At 56.6% G+C, this 13409-nt stretch overlaps 4 protein-coding genes across 4 annotated transcripts; 3 read left to right on the top strand and 1 right to left on the bottom strand.

The window, feature by feature from the left end:
- Positions 1–1546: 1546 nt before the first annotated feature.
- Positions 1547–2135, top strand: GUITHDRAFT_152619 (hypothetical protein). The gene has a single exon (XM_005832448.1). It carries the CDS (start codon positions 1620–1622, stop codon positions 2007–2009), a length of 390 nt encoding a protein of 129 aa, XP_005832505.1. The 5' UTR covers positions 1547–1619; the 3' UTR covers positions 2010–2135.
- Positions 2136–2339: 204 nt separating this feature from the next.
- Positions 2340–3303, bottom strand: GUITHDRAFT_108398 (hypothetical protein; the record flags this gene model as incomplete). Its single annotated transcript, XM_005832447.1, has 4 exons — positions 2340–2417; positions 2471–2544; positions 2596–2761; positions 2854–3303. The coding sequence occupies 4 exons, from the start codon at positions 3301–3303 to the stop codon at positions 2340–2342; spliced, it is 768 nt and encodes a 255-aa protein (XP_005832504.1).
- Positions 3304–4750: 1447 nt separating this feature from the next.
- On the top strand, positions 4751–5021 carry GUITHDRAFT_108397 (hypothetical protein; the record flags this gene model as incomplete). The annotated part of the gene is made up of 2 exons (XM_005832446.1): positions 4751–4812; positions 4853–5021. 2 exons carry the CDS (start codon positions 4751–4753, stop codon positions 5019–5021), a joined length of 231 nt encoding a protein of 76 aa, XP_005832503.1.
- A 2359-nt stretch (positions 5022–7380) lies between these two features.
- GUITHDRAFT_108396 (hypothetical protein) lies at positions 7381–11095 on the top strand (the record flags this gene model as incomplete). The annotated part of the gene is made up of 12 exons (XM_005832445.1): positions 7381–7757; positions 8123–8194; positions 8242–8396; positions 8777–8844; positions 8903–9043; positions 9097–9207; positions 9276–9329; positions 9400–9616; positions 10023–10069; positions 10216–10380; positions 10434–10639; positions 10897–11095. 12 exons carry the CDS (start codon positions 7381–7383, stop codon positions 11093–11095), a joined length of 1812 nt encoding a protein of 603 aa, XP_005832502.1.
- Between the last annotated feature and the right edge of the window lie 2314 nt (positions 11096–13409).

The raw sequence follows: 13409 nt of genomic DNA, 5'->3' as shown, positions 1-13409 counted from the left end.
GGAGGGTGGTGGGGAGAGGGAGGGGACAGTGAAAAGTGAATTAACCAGGGAATCAGAGCAAGGTGAGAGAGGGGGAAGCGGGGGGAGGAAGTTCAGAGGTGAGAACGAGGGAGGGAAGGAGGGAAAGAAGAAGGAGAGGGGGAGAGAGAGGGAGGCGGGGGTAGAGAGGAAGGGAAACGGGGCAGGATAAAGGTAGATAACCAGGAAAATGGTGCAGTTAGACGGAGACGGAGACGGAGAGAACAAGCAAGAAGAGGGAGTGGACGAGGAAAGGAAAGAGAGGAAGGGAGGGAGAGAGGGAGAGGGAGAGGGAGATGGTGAGGGCGAGGGAGAGGGAGAGGAGGCAGTCAAGAACGTGATGAAATGAATGATTAGCTTACTTGAAGAAGAAGAGGGACGTCGCCGAAGAAGATGTTGGAAGGAACTTTGGCATCCTGATGAAGGATGCCACGTCAGGATCCCAAGGGGGTCTCAGATTATGCTGTAGAACCATAATGCTTCAGATGACTTCGTCTACCGTACCGGCTATCGCATGACTCAGCCTGTGATCTGCCACTCAGTAAGTGACCCGCCGGGGGCCCGCGGCGGGCCCGGCCGGGCGTCGTCACGGTGGCCGTGCCAGCCTGTGGCACCGTGACAGTCAGAGTGACCGTGCCGTGTGCAGCTTGGGCCCGCCGGAGCCTGTCTGAGGGCCTGAGTCGCGGCCCGCGGCCGATCATCGGATCGATGATCCTGGCACTCAGTGCCAGTGACTGCAGCCCGGCCGCGCCGGCCTCCGACGGAGGCCGGCGGCGGCTGCGCCGCCCCGCGCCGGCACGAGTCAGCCCGGGCGGCCCGGCGGGCTCGAGTCCGCCGCGGCGGCGGGCTTGATTCGCCCGCGCCGCAAGCCTGGATGCCTGCCCAGCGGCGGCGGTAACTAGTAAGGCCTGCCGCACTGCCGCACGGGGCAGCGGGCCGGGCCCCGGAGATCGGGCGTGACTCGGACCCGCCGGGCCCGGGTCATGCCACGGTGCCACGGTGACAACCGTGAACGGTCAGGCACTAGGCACTGAGCAGTGGCTTGTGTAAAAAATATGGGTAGGAATGTTCTCCAGGGAGGGGGTAAGCGTATGAAGTGATACTAAATGACTGGTAAAAGGTAGGGTAGTACATAAATAAACTAAGGGTCCGAAAAGCGCAAACATGAAACAGGGGGTGGGGTATAGTTGAATGCAGAAGCGGCAAATGGCTGTGCTCGTCTCAACCCTATGGCTGGTGGTGGCGGCAGTGGCGGCGGAAGGAGGAGTGGGTGGAACGAGAGAGCTGGTTGGAAGAGGATCAAGGTTGCAGCTCACAACAGCTTTCGTCGTCTCCCCAGCGACAAGACTCTCAGCTCTATCGCAGAAGCAGTGGGTTACATGCTCTCGGCCCACCTTTGCGATCAAGACAGAACGTGTTCATCATGTAGATCAGCTGCGGTGTGCGCTCGATAAGGTCGAGGAAAGTCTGTAGAGAGGTTCACCAAGCAGTTTGACAAGCTCTGCAAGACATGTCCGACAAGGTTGCAAGCCAGGCCTGATACAGTTGTTGCGATGTTTCAAGGTTTGCGTGACGATGAAAAGGAAGCTGCGTTAGCCCAAATGAAGGATATAATGTCAGGCAAACTTCCAGAGGCAATGCATCTAAACAACTTGATGGTAGACGAGCAGAAGGTCGAATCATTACAGCTGCAACCGACTAAACGCAAAGAATCGAAAGACAAGCGATTGAAAATACTTGGCAAGATCGAGGAACGACAGGAGAAACTTGCAAAATATCGCAATCTCCTTTCACTTTTAGAATCAGGAGAAGCGCAACATGGAGCGATGGTGGATGAGAAGAAACTGAGTGAGTATAAGATGCTGTCTGCCCAAGAACGTCAAGTCGAGAAGTTGTACCTGACGGAGAAGATTGCAAAATGCGAGCGAAAACTAGCCGAATACCGTCTCGACCTCTCGAAGATGGAAGAAAGTTGTACTGCGTCTTGTTAATCGAATCTCTTTGGGTACAAGAGATTCTTCTCTTAAGTTTTCATTCTTCAGGCGTTGATTTTGGTGAAAGATTTCCAACGTTGATTTTTGTGTTAGTTTGTGTGAATATAAAGTTTTGAGTGTTTGTATGCACCGAATTCACTTGAGTGGTATCATCTCAATTCCATATATGGATGTTGCATCAAGTCAACCATAGAACAGGTGAGTGAGTGATTTTCGAAAATCAGTTGTGTCCAATCTTCATTCGAAGCACTTAATTTGTCATGAAAAAAATTGTATTACAAATGAGACCAGCTCGACGGTTGCTTCCGCCCACCTGTTCCTCCTCGGTTACCTTGCATTGTTCACAACTTCTTGTGCTTGCTGCGAATTTCCCCGAATCCTGTCTATCAACTCTTGTTTCTTCCCCTTCATTTCAACGGCCAACATCACAGGAGAGCACACTGAGCAGCGGAGCTTACCGTTAGCTTCAGTTTCTGCGATCGGCAGATTTCCTTGAGTTGAACGACCGTCATGCAGTGAAGATCGTCATTCCCTGACAAACTCGTCACAACCGGGAGAAAGAACAACGAACCACTTCACACACCCCCGTCAGTGATCGAACGATCGCCAGAGCCTGCAATCGTCTTTGCCAGAGCTCCTTTTCCCTTCCTCTTCGGTATTGAGCCTGCATGGCTGATGATCTCATAATCATCTTCAGATAACTCTATGATATCAATGTCGCCTCCAGCATTCTCCTCTTCCACCAAGTCCTGAAATTGTAGATTTCAATCAAGAAGTTGCAACGAAGAGAAGACAGGCAAGGTAATGTTACACATCAACGACTCATAGTGCATATTCTTACCTTTTCATCATAATGTCGTCCAGTGTACTGGTTTGTTATCTGACTCTCAGGTGAGTTTTCACTGCGCTTTGGCATTCGCCTGCTCGTTCCGTGGAAAGCGACATCGTGAACCTGGTTTCTTCGCACTCTCACTACATTTTCGAGCTTCACTTTCTTTGTGAACTGCACATTTGACGTGGTAGGACTTGAAGAACAGCACGATACGTCAGGGCGCTCAATCCATGCGCGCTCTGACAGCGGCAACACAAACGTGACAAATTTTTGCAGACCCTCTCGAACCAAGGTGGGTTGTACCAGAGGACGGGCCTCGCTCGCTCGACTTAAGGGCATGACGCTTGCGACTCCATGAGCATCTTTCACGTCGGCTAGCATGCATGCCAAGAGCGTACCCACGACCAGGTTCCGCCTCTCACCTCCAAGCCAACTTCCCACCAGCATGGAGGGGGCCATCAAGCCCTCACTTGACTATAGGCGGTGCCGTGTTGACTATGGAACCCGGTCAAGGGGTTCTCTCCAAATCTTTAAAAACAAAGTTAAGTTAAAAACACTATAGTGACACAAATTGACTAATCATGAGTTGATTTATTCAATCGGAACTTGATGCCATGACGGTACTCCGTACTACGTGACTGCGGCCGAATGTGCCGTGGAAGTTCCGAAGTTCGGCGGGGCCCGACTCAGTTGGTGACGGTAGTACCGTACACACCCGGTCGGGGCGCCGCACCGGGGCCGGCGGCGGCCCAGCCCGCGGGCCCGCCGCGGTCGGACAGGCCCTCCGGCGGGCCGAGTCCGAGCCTGAGGAGGCTCCGGGCGGGCCGCCCGGCGCCGCCCGGCCGCGGCGGCCGCCGTGGCGGCACTGGCACTGCCGGGGGCCCCCGGGGCTGGGCCCGGCGGGCCCGGCCGCCCGGCACGGCGGCGGCGGCGGCCCCGGCGGCCGGGCCGCCCCGGGCCGCGGGGGCCGCCCGGCGCGGTCACCGGGTGACGCCGCCGGGCCCTCGGCCCGTGACTCGCCTCCGACCGTGACTCAGTGACGTGCTCAGGCGGGCCGCCGATGCCGCTATCACTCGCTGAGCCTCACTCCGAGCCTCGGAGCCAGTCAGCCCGGCGCTAAACCCACCGGCGCCGGGCGGGCTGGCATTGAATGAGAGGCAGTGACTGCAAGAGACGGGAGTCTCTTATATGCTGAGTCTGACTCGAGCTCATACGTCAGAGAGTCGAGAAGGCGGCTTGACAGTGACCGTACCCGGCTGACGGACACTCCGAGGCTCTCAGCCAAAAAACTACAGAATGTGCGGCCGGCGGCCTGTCGCACTGAGGCCAAACGGTGAGCCTGAAGTTCGGAAGGCAACTTGAAAAGACAGCCTCGGAGAACCAACCCCAATCCTGCGAACTGCTGTCCCCAAAACAAAAGCAGAAACTGCTACAGGGTTCACTGACCTATGGCAAACTCAGCCCGAACATGTAGTTTCGAGCTGCCGGTGCTCTTAGACATCAGTCTAGATTTGAAATCAGGAATCTTGGTATTTGAGCTTAAATTTGAAGATTCTTGTTATGATCGCCATTGATTGCTTTACATATAGTTTTGATGTACAATCTATATAGACTTCCTAATTACATCGACTAAGACGCTTGGTTGTTGTCCCATTTCTTGTCCCAGGTCTTGTTGAAGACGGCATGGAGCAAGTCGACCTTCGCCTCTGTTGAGCTGCATTGAAGTGTGCGACGTCGATGCTGCGAGCGAGCATCTGTTTCGTGTTGTCTGGCGTGCTCGGTTTCTCAAAGAGAGAGTTGAATCCTGACCTCAGAATGCCTGATTGCAAGACGTGCTCGCTCAGCCCCGAGAGCGCCTCCCCCAGCTGCTGAAAGGACGAGGAAGAGACATTGCTATTTGCAGGCGATGGCGGGACGCACGGTGGCTCTTGCAAGGAATGTGGTGACTCCGGCGCTCTTGGAGCCAGGGTAAGTACCGACGTAAACATGTCTAACATGTTGGGAGCAGGCGCGGTTTCCTGCTCCGCTGGGGGCTCCTCGGGGGGAGCAAGGAGAATTCGCCTACGGTTGCCAACCAGGCTAGATTGAGTAGAGGCAGCTTGTATTTCTTCTGCATCGACCTGGGCATTCGCAAGCCATGCCTGCACCTTCTTGCAGGATTCCCTTTCTTCGTATGAAACCATGACAAATATCAGATTTGACGGTGAAAACGAACGATGGAGGAGAGTTTGTAGATAGAGTTTGTTTGCTGATCAAGTTGATGGTAGGTGATAAGGCAAGCAGGAGCAGATCTTGAATAGGTGACAGATGCTCTAAGGTTTGGTTCGCGTGACTGTGTCCGTCTGCTGCCTGACCGGATTACTGTTATCCCCTTCTCATCCTCTCCACCTCACCCTCTTCCGGTAGTCACAAAACGTTCCGAGAACACGTCGTTTCAAGTCACAGGGGTCGATGACACAACCCCACCCCCTATTTATCGATTTGGTGCGGGGTGATTTCGGAGAATAATTAACCATGTACCCCGGGGGGGTGGACAGCGGAATGCTTTGCTCCAGGGGTACTACCCCCTTCCTACAGCAACCCTGGGCTGACATCAAAGGGTCTGAAGTTTACTTCTCAAGATCAGCACTCACCACCCCACCCCCTGGCACATGTTGAAGATCAAGGATAGAACAATACCTACCCGTTCATTCCAGACTTACTACCCCGTCATTTTCCCTATCCGTTATGTGATCATTCTCCTTGATCCCACCCTACCTCGAGTCCTTTCTGCGTTCCGAAGGTCGATGTCAGCCATGCTGCTTGACGACGGACCCCTCCACATGGATAAGGTCACCCCACCGTACGCCTGACCACCCCCTTGTGAGACACAAAAGTGTGGGAAAGAAGAGGGAAAAGGGGGGTTGAGGAGATAATCTCTTATAATCCACCAGTGGCCGCGGGTAGGAAGGGGTGGATCTGGGAGGCCACGGGGTACTCAACCCCAGATTTGTAAAGGTTGTAGTAAAGAACGCTTCGCCCCGAGACTCATAAAACATTTGAACTGAAAGTGGATATTATGTTGTGAATTTTGAAGTTTGATCCCATCATTTCAAATATTTCATCGGCAGAGGTTCCGAACCACATTCACTCTAAAACTACGGTAGCAATCGTGACCGTCGGCCATCCCGACACGAGTTGGTACCGTTCTATTTTTACTTATCAATGTTAAGTGACCTTCGCCGGTCAAAGACTGTTAGACGTTCGGAAGTCCCACTGCCTTACCATGAGGCCGGGTCCATCCAACTTGCACCTGATCGGATCAGCATCATGACCTGATGACAAGCTGGTTCTTCTAGCCGCTGTAAAGGGCCACTAGTAAACTGAGAGACTTCGGAAAGTTTAGTAAACCGAGCCTCGGAGCCGCATACTAGTACTAACTTTGAGTAAAGAGTACTAATAGCCCTTCAAGTGAGTAAAGAAGATCCGGTCATCAATGCCGAGTTCGGAAGTTCCGAAGTTCGGAAGTTCCGAAGTTCATACGGTACGGTAGTACTAGAGTAAAACCAGGCTACTATGCGGCCCTGCCATCCGATGATCCCGGAGTCCGATCAGACGGCCGGGGCCTGATCGCGAAGGCGCCGGCCCGGGCCCGGGCGGCGCCGGCCCACTGGCAGTCCGCAGGACCGGACTCCCGGGAGGAAGTTCCGGTGCCGGGCACGCCGGTACGAGATTCATTCCTTCCGGGACTGAGGGGCACCGGGGGGCCGCGGCCCGCAGGCTGCATCATCCCGGGCGCGCGGCGGCCATGCCCGAGCCGCTTGCACGGCCCGCCGTGGCTCGAACTCCGAAACCGGGCCCGCCGCCCCTCAGTGCGATGGACCCGGCACTCCGAGCTGCGGCTGTCAGACCGTCCGATCGAAGCCTTGAACTTCGGAAGCGGGGGCCCCGGGCCCGGGCCCGGCCGAGCCGCCGCTAGTAGCAGCCGGCTTGGCCGGGCGGGAACCCGGCATCGACCAAGACGGAAAAGAAAGGCCTTGCAGCCGTTAAACTCACGTCTGGTTGGATCGGCTTGGTACGAGGATTGAAGTTTTCTATTAGTATCTCAATCGAAAAAAACAGAGTAGGGGGAGGGGGGTAGACAGGTAGAGGCAAGGTCTGCAAATGGAGGTGTGATGGGGGAAGGCGGGAACAGGATCAACTCGCTGCTATGGCGGAAGAGCGAAGAGGTGAGGAGGGAGTGAGAGAGTCGAACATGGTCAACCGCTTGCTCTTGTGTTGCCTGCAACAACTGTGCTGAATTGAAATTCTCCCTGCATTCCTCCCTCCCTCCCTCCCTCCCTCCCTCCCTCCCTCCCTCCCCTCGATGCTCCCTCCCTCCCTTCTTGCCACCCACCCACCCACCACCCTCCCTCCCTGCCTGCCTATCTGGCTGTCTCCCTCCCTCCCTCCCTCCCTCTCCCTCTCCCTCTCCTCCTCTGCCTACCTTCATCACTGCCTCCCTCCCTGCCCCCTCCCTCCCTCTTGTTTGAACCCAATCTCAAGTTTCAGCAGGGTATGGGCATTGTCCGGCCGAACCCGAGGACAGGACACACGCTGACGATAGTAGACAAGTCTTATGATAGCAGGGTGTACATGTTTGGAGGGAGGGACCTTGTGTCCGGAAGGCACAGCAACGAGTTAACCTCCCTGGAGATCGGGAACCTCCATCCTCCACGAACGGGGCGATGGATGTGGAGCACGGTGACAGTAAACAACCACAACACGAGGCTACCTGAGGGGAGGGAAGGGCATACCGCAACATCCTTCAGGAAATTTCTCGTCTTCTTTGCGGGGCTGGGGAGAGAGGGGTTGACCAACGACGTGTTCACGTTCGACCTGGACAAGCTCGAGTGGGCGTATCCTCCCCTCACTGGAGAGCTTCCCATCCGCAGGTGAGGAGAGGAGCACGTCTCCTTCCTTCCTCCTTCCTCCTTCCTCCTTCCTCCTTCCTCCTTCCTCCTTCCTCCTTCCTCCTTCCTCCTTCCCCTGCCTCCTTCCCCTGCCTCCTTCCCCTGCCTTTTTCCCCGCCTTTCCTCCGCCGCTACGCCCCCCCCCCCTCCACTTCATATACTTTGCTCCTCCGGCCTGCCCACCCACCTCGATACGGTCAAATGTTAACCGCCCTCCATCCATCCATCCATCCATCCCTCTCTTTCCCTCCCTCTCCCTCCCTCCCTCCCTCCCTTACTCTTTCCTTCCTCTTGCTTCCCTCCTTCACTGCAGCATCTGCCTCATGCGGTAACGCCTCAGTCACTAGGTATCACCACTCGTCTTGTTCCTTCGGACGAGAGTGGGTGCATTTTGGGGGATATTCCGAGTACGGTGACTGGTAATTGAAACCTCCGCCCTCCTCCCTCCTCGCTGATATGTTGGAAGTGAAAACGATACTGTTGTGCTCAACATGGATCAGTGGAAGTGGTACAAGCCCAGGGTAAGCGGGAAGGCTCCTTCCCGTCGGATGTCGCACACGGCCTCGAGGTTTGGTCGGAGCATGCTTGTGTTTGGAGGATACAGCGTCTCAGACGGGCAAGGTGAGGGTGAGGAGGAGGAAGGAGGGAAGGGGGAGGATGAGGAGGTGAGGGAGGATGAAGAGGGAAGAAGGACGGGGAGAGGGTGGGGCATGGGGGGGAAGAGGGGAGAAGCCAGACGGAGGAAGAGGTGGCAGTGGAGGAGGAGGAAAGGAATGAGCAAAAGGAGGAGGAGGAAGAGGAGGGGGAGGGAGCAGGAGCAGGAGCAGGAGCAGGAGCAGGAGCAAGAGCAGGGAGCAGGAGCAGGAGCAGGAGCAGGGAGCAGGAGCAGGAGCAGGAGCAGGGAGCAGGAGCAGGGAGCAGGAGCAGGAGCAGGAGCAGGAGCAGGAGCAGGAGAGACGCAGGGAGGGAGGAGAGCGAGGATTTTGACTGCTACATGGAAGATGATTCCTGCTACCTCTGTGACGTCCACGTTCTCAACATCGACAAGTGGACGTGGTCCGCTCCGAAGGTGAGGCGGCGGGGGAGGGAGCAGTTGAGGAGTTGTTGTGCTGATATTGATGGTTGAGATTGGAAATTCTGTTCCGAACTCCTTGCCTAGGGGAGGGCACTGCGCGCAGAGGATTGACAATCAGCTGCTGGTGCTCGGCGGGAAGAGTGGTTTCCTGCAGGAAAGCTGTGATGTCTGGCTGTTGGATACCGTGAGTTGGGTGAGTTACAGGCGGGATTGGCTCCTGCTCCTGCCGTTACTCCCGTGATTGAGATGGGGATGGGGATGGGGATGGGGATGGGAATGGGGATGGAGGCGATGAAGGAGGAAGAGGAGGAGGGGGTTTTCGGTAATGGGATGGGAGAGGAGAAGGAGAACAAGGACGTAATTTCAGGAGGATCAGAGGAGGAGAGACTGCTGGCAGCGTTGCGACTGCTGACTGCTGTGACCAGACCTGGTCGAAACCGACTGTCTACTCTGAGATGCCAAACGCTATCTGTGGCAATGTAAGCGAGTGATCATGGGGATGGAGAGCTGGTCTAGCGGTCGGAGAAAGGAGCAGTCGGAGGTTGACAGGAATGGTGCGAGGAACAGAAGCAGCAGCAGCAGCAGCAGCAGCAGCAGCAGCAGCAGCAGCAGCAGCAGCAGCAGCAGCAGCAGCAGCAGCAGCAGCAGCAGCAGCAGCAGCAGCAGCAGCAGCAGCAGCAGCAGCAGCAGCAGCAGCAGCAGCAGCAGCAGCAGCAGCAGCAGCAGCAGCAGCAGCAGCAGGGGAAAAGGAGAGGTTATCTTGAGGGTGCGCTACAAGGAAAGCATCTCAGATACTTTTATACAGGAGGGAGGGAGGGAGCTGGGAGGGAATGATGGATGGATGGATGGATGGATGGATGGATGGAGGGAGGGAGGAAGCGAGGGATGAAGGAGGGACTGTACGGGATGACGAGTCCAGCCAGAGGATGGCCTGATACCCTTCACCCTCTGTAGATTCATGGGCACGATCTCCTCCTGTACGGGGCTCCTTACTGCAAGGACAATCCGACTGATACCTCGCACTTGTCTCGCCCGAAGCTCATCCTGTGGGGAGGGGAGCAGGGCAAGATGTCCTCCAAGGTTGCTTCCTCCTCCTCCTTACCCGCGTCCTCCTGACGTTTCTCAGATTTACCTCCTGGACATCCAGGAGTTTGAGTTTGAGCAGCCCACAGACAAAGTCCTTCCTGAGTACACCGTGATTGGCAACCCTGTTGTGCCGGTTGATGCCCTCCCTGCTCCCTGCTCCCTGCTCCCTGCTCCCTCCCTCCTCCGCTCTCCTCCTCTCTCACTCTCCCCCACCAACAAATTCCTCTCCACACTTCTCGTCTCCCCCTCTACAGCATCGTCTCCTCACGTTTCCTCCAGCTCTGGGCCAACGAAGTTGGGACGGTAAGGATGCAGGTGTACCGGGAGGTGCCGCGGGAGGGGCTGGCGGCAAGCATGAAGCATCCCTACCGCCTCGTAGGAGAGAACGTCCTGACGGCCAGGACCAAGGGTCTCCTCTCCTTCGATGTGCCCGAGCACGAGCAGGTCCGATCCTCCAGCTGCCGCCCGAGCTGCCGCTGAGCTGAGCTGCTCCGCAGGTGGAGGCGCAAAGAGGAGACGTGCTGGGCATGCGAGTGGACTCTGACGTGGCGCTGGGAGGGGAGTGGCCGCACAAGCTGGCGGCGGGGCAGAGGGTGGACAAGCTCGGGAACGCGGCGACACCGTCGGGGGTAGTGGCGATCGACTATGGCGGCGCTCGAGAACCGTCCAACCCTCAGGGGCCTAGCTCGGGGAACCTCTGCAGGTGAAGGGAGCTGGGGAGGGACGGGCGGTTGGGTGCGGAGAAGAGAAGGAGAGGGAGAGAGAAGGAGGAGGCAGGGGTGGCAGGCAGGGAGGGAAAGAAGTCAGATCGCGGAAGAGAGCAACAGGAAGTGATGGGGGTAGAGAGAACAGGAAGGGGGAAGGAGGCAGGGAGCGAGTGAGTGAGAAGGAGCAGGAGCGAGAGAGGGAGGGGCAGGGAAGGAGCAGGAGGGTAGAACTTGTGACTGGAGGACGAATCAGGTTCTGCGTGCGCGACTACCTCGGGGTCGGGAAGATCCTCGATTTCGACGATAACAACAGGAGCAACATCGTCAACATGCCCATCCCTTCCTTCCTCTCCTTCTCTGCCGCGGCTGTCCTTGTCCCACTCCTCGATCAGTCTCCTGCCCCCCATGATGAGGTGATGCATGCAGGAGAGAAGGGACGGGCGGTGAGCTGATTTCTCTTCCTCATCGTCCTCTCCCTCTCTTTCTCCTCTCTACAATCTTCTTGCCCTGTGATTGCCTGCCATCTCATCTCATCTCATCTCATCTCATCTCATCTCATCTCATCTCATCTCATCTCATCTCATCTCATCTCATCTCATCTCATCTCATCTCATCTCATCTCATCTCATCTCATCTCATCTCATCTCATCTCGTCTCGTCTCGTCTCGTCTCGTCTCGTCTCGTCTCGTCTCATCTCATCTCCCCTTTTCATCCTCAAATGTTTTCTTCCTCCTCTCTCGCTTTCTCTCTCTTCTTTTTCTCCTCCTCCTCCTCCTCCTCCTCCACCACCACCACCACCACCACCACCACCACCACCACCACCACCTCCTCCTCCTCCTCCTCCTCCTCCTCCTCCTCCTCCTTCTCCTCCTCCTCCTTTCCCTCTCTCTCTCGTCCTCTTCTTCTCTCTCTGCAGGTGGAGGCACAGGAGAGGGAGCATGCGCTGAAGCACATCATCGAGGACCCGACGCTTCCTCCTCTTCAACGAAAGGCCTTGACGGAGCTGATGGAGCAGGTGGGGGAGAGAAGAGGCGGGAAGGAGGAGAGTGCAGCAATATCTGGGGGTCGGGGGGGCGAAAGAGGACACAGGGGAGGAGGAGGAGGTGGTGGTGGGATAGGGAGGAGCACGAGCACGAGCACGAGCACGAGCACGAGCACGAGCACGAGCACGAGCAGGACGACAGGAGGAGGAGGAGGAGGAGGAGGAGGTCGAGGAGGTCGAGGAGGTCGAGGAGGAGGAGAAGCTGACATGAATTGCAGCGGATGCTAGAGACGGCCTCCTCCTCGAGCTTGTTGACGAGCAAGAAGAAGACGAGGGATCGGGGGAGCACGCAGGGTTCTTCCTCCCCGCCAAGAGCGTCGCTGGTACCTCCCACTCGCTCGCAACGAGATTGACTGACCGTTGAGACTAGCAACCCCCAGCAAGCATCTTGACCGATCGAGGAGATTGAAGTATTCTCCTCCTCCTCCTCTGCCTCCTCCTTTTCCTTCCTCTGCCTCCTCTCCTGCCTCCTCCTCTGCCTCCTCCTTTTCCTTCCTCTGCCTCCTCCTCTGCCTCCTCCTAGACATCTTGCTTTGCATCCCCCTCCTCTATCTTTTCCGCGGATTCCTCCTCTGCCCCCTCTTCCTCCTGCTCTTCTTCTACCTCCTGCTCCCCTGCCTTGTTCCTAGTCCTCCCTCCCCTTCCTCTCTCCTTCTCCTTCCTTGCTATGCTGACGTGTGACTGAATGGCTCTATCAGTGACACGAATGATTCTCTCAACGAATCGAAATCGTCGAGGTCCTCTCCAGCTCTCTCGCTCTCCTCCTCGTTCCTCCTCGTTCCTCCTCCCTTCCCTTTGCTCTCCTCCTCTCAGCTGCTCTGTTCGCTTCACTCCTCACCTGATTTCTATATCGGCAGGGTTCACAACAGCAGCAGGAAGACAAACAGGCAACTCTCTCCCTCTCCCTCTCCCTCTCTCCCTCTCCCTCCCTCTCTCTCTGTCCTCCTCCTCCACCACCACCACCTCCTCCTCCTCCTCCTCCTCCTCCTCCTCCTCCTCTCACCCTCCGCCAGGACCACAAACAGTCAGAAGAGCATCTTGTCCGAGCTGTCAGAAAGCGCTAAAACTCCTCTGAAGCATCCTGTGCTGGACGGCAGGAGGATCCCGACGGGTAAGGGAGGAGAGGAGGGAGGAGAGGAGAGGAGGGGGAGGCAGGAGAGGAGGAGGAGGAGGGAGGGAGAGGAGGGGAATGTTGGGGAGGGATATGCTCGAGGGGAAGAGAGGAGAGGTAGGAGGCGACGAACGCGAGGGACACGGGGAGGAAAGAGGATGAAACACGTGCAGGTGAGAGGCTTCCCAAGGAGCTGGAGCGAGTGGAGAGAGAGCGAACTCAGCAGGGCAAGGGAGGAGGAGGGGAGGCAGGAGCAGGAAAGGGAGGGGAGGAGGAGGAGGAGGCCAAGGAGGTATTCCGATGCCAAACTTCGACGACGAGGGGGAGAGGAGGAGGGAGGGGAAGAGGCTGCTGCTTGATTTCTGATTCTTGATGCTCGTTGCCGTACACGTGTAGCTAGAAAATAATATCGAATAATGTACAAGATGATGTTGCACCGAGAGGAGAGGAGAGGAGAGGAGAGGAGAGGAGAGAAGAGGAGAGGAGAGGAGAGGAGGAGGAAAGGAGAGAATACAAGACAGGAGAGTAGAAGAACAATAATGGTAAGAGGAAGTGGGACGTAGAGACAAAGAAGTTGTGAGAGGAGGAGACAACAAGAAGGAAGGAGAGAGAG

The sequence above is a fragment of the Guillardia theta genome (assembly GCF_000315625.1).
Source record: "Guillardia theta CCMP2712 unplaced genomic scaffold GUITHscaffold_34, whole genome shotgun sequence".
In the NCBI taxonomy this organism is placed as follows: Eukaryota; class Cryptophyceae; order Pyrenomonadales; family Geminigeraceae; genus Guillardia; species Guillardia theta.
This window is presented reverse-complemented; position numbering and strand designations above follow the sequence as displayed.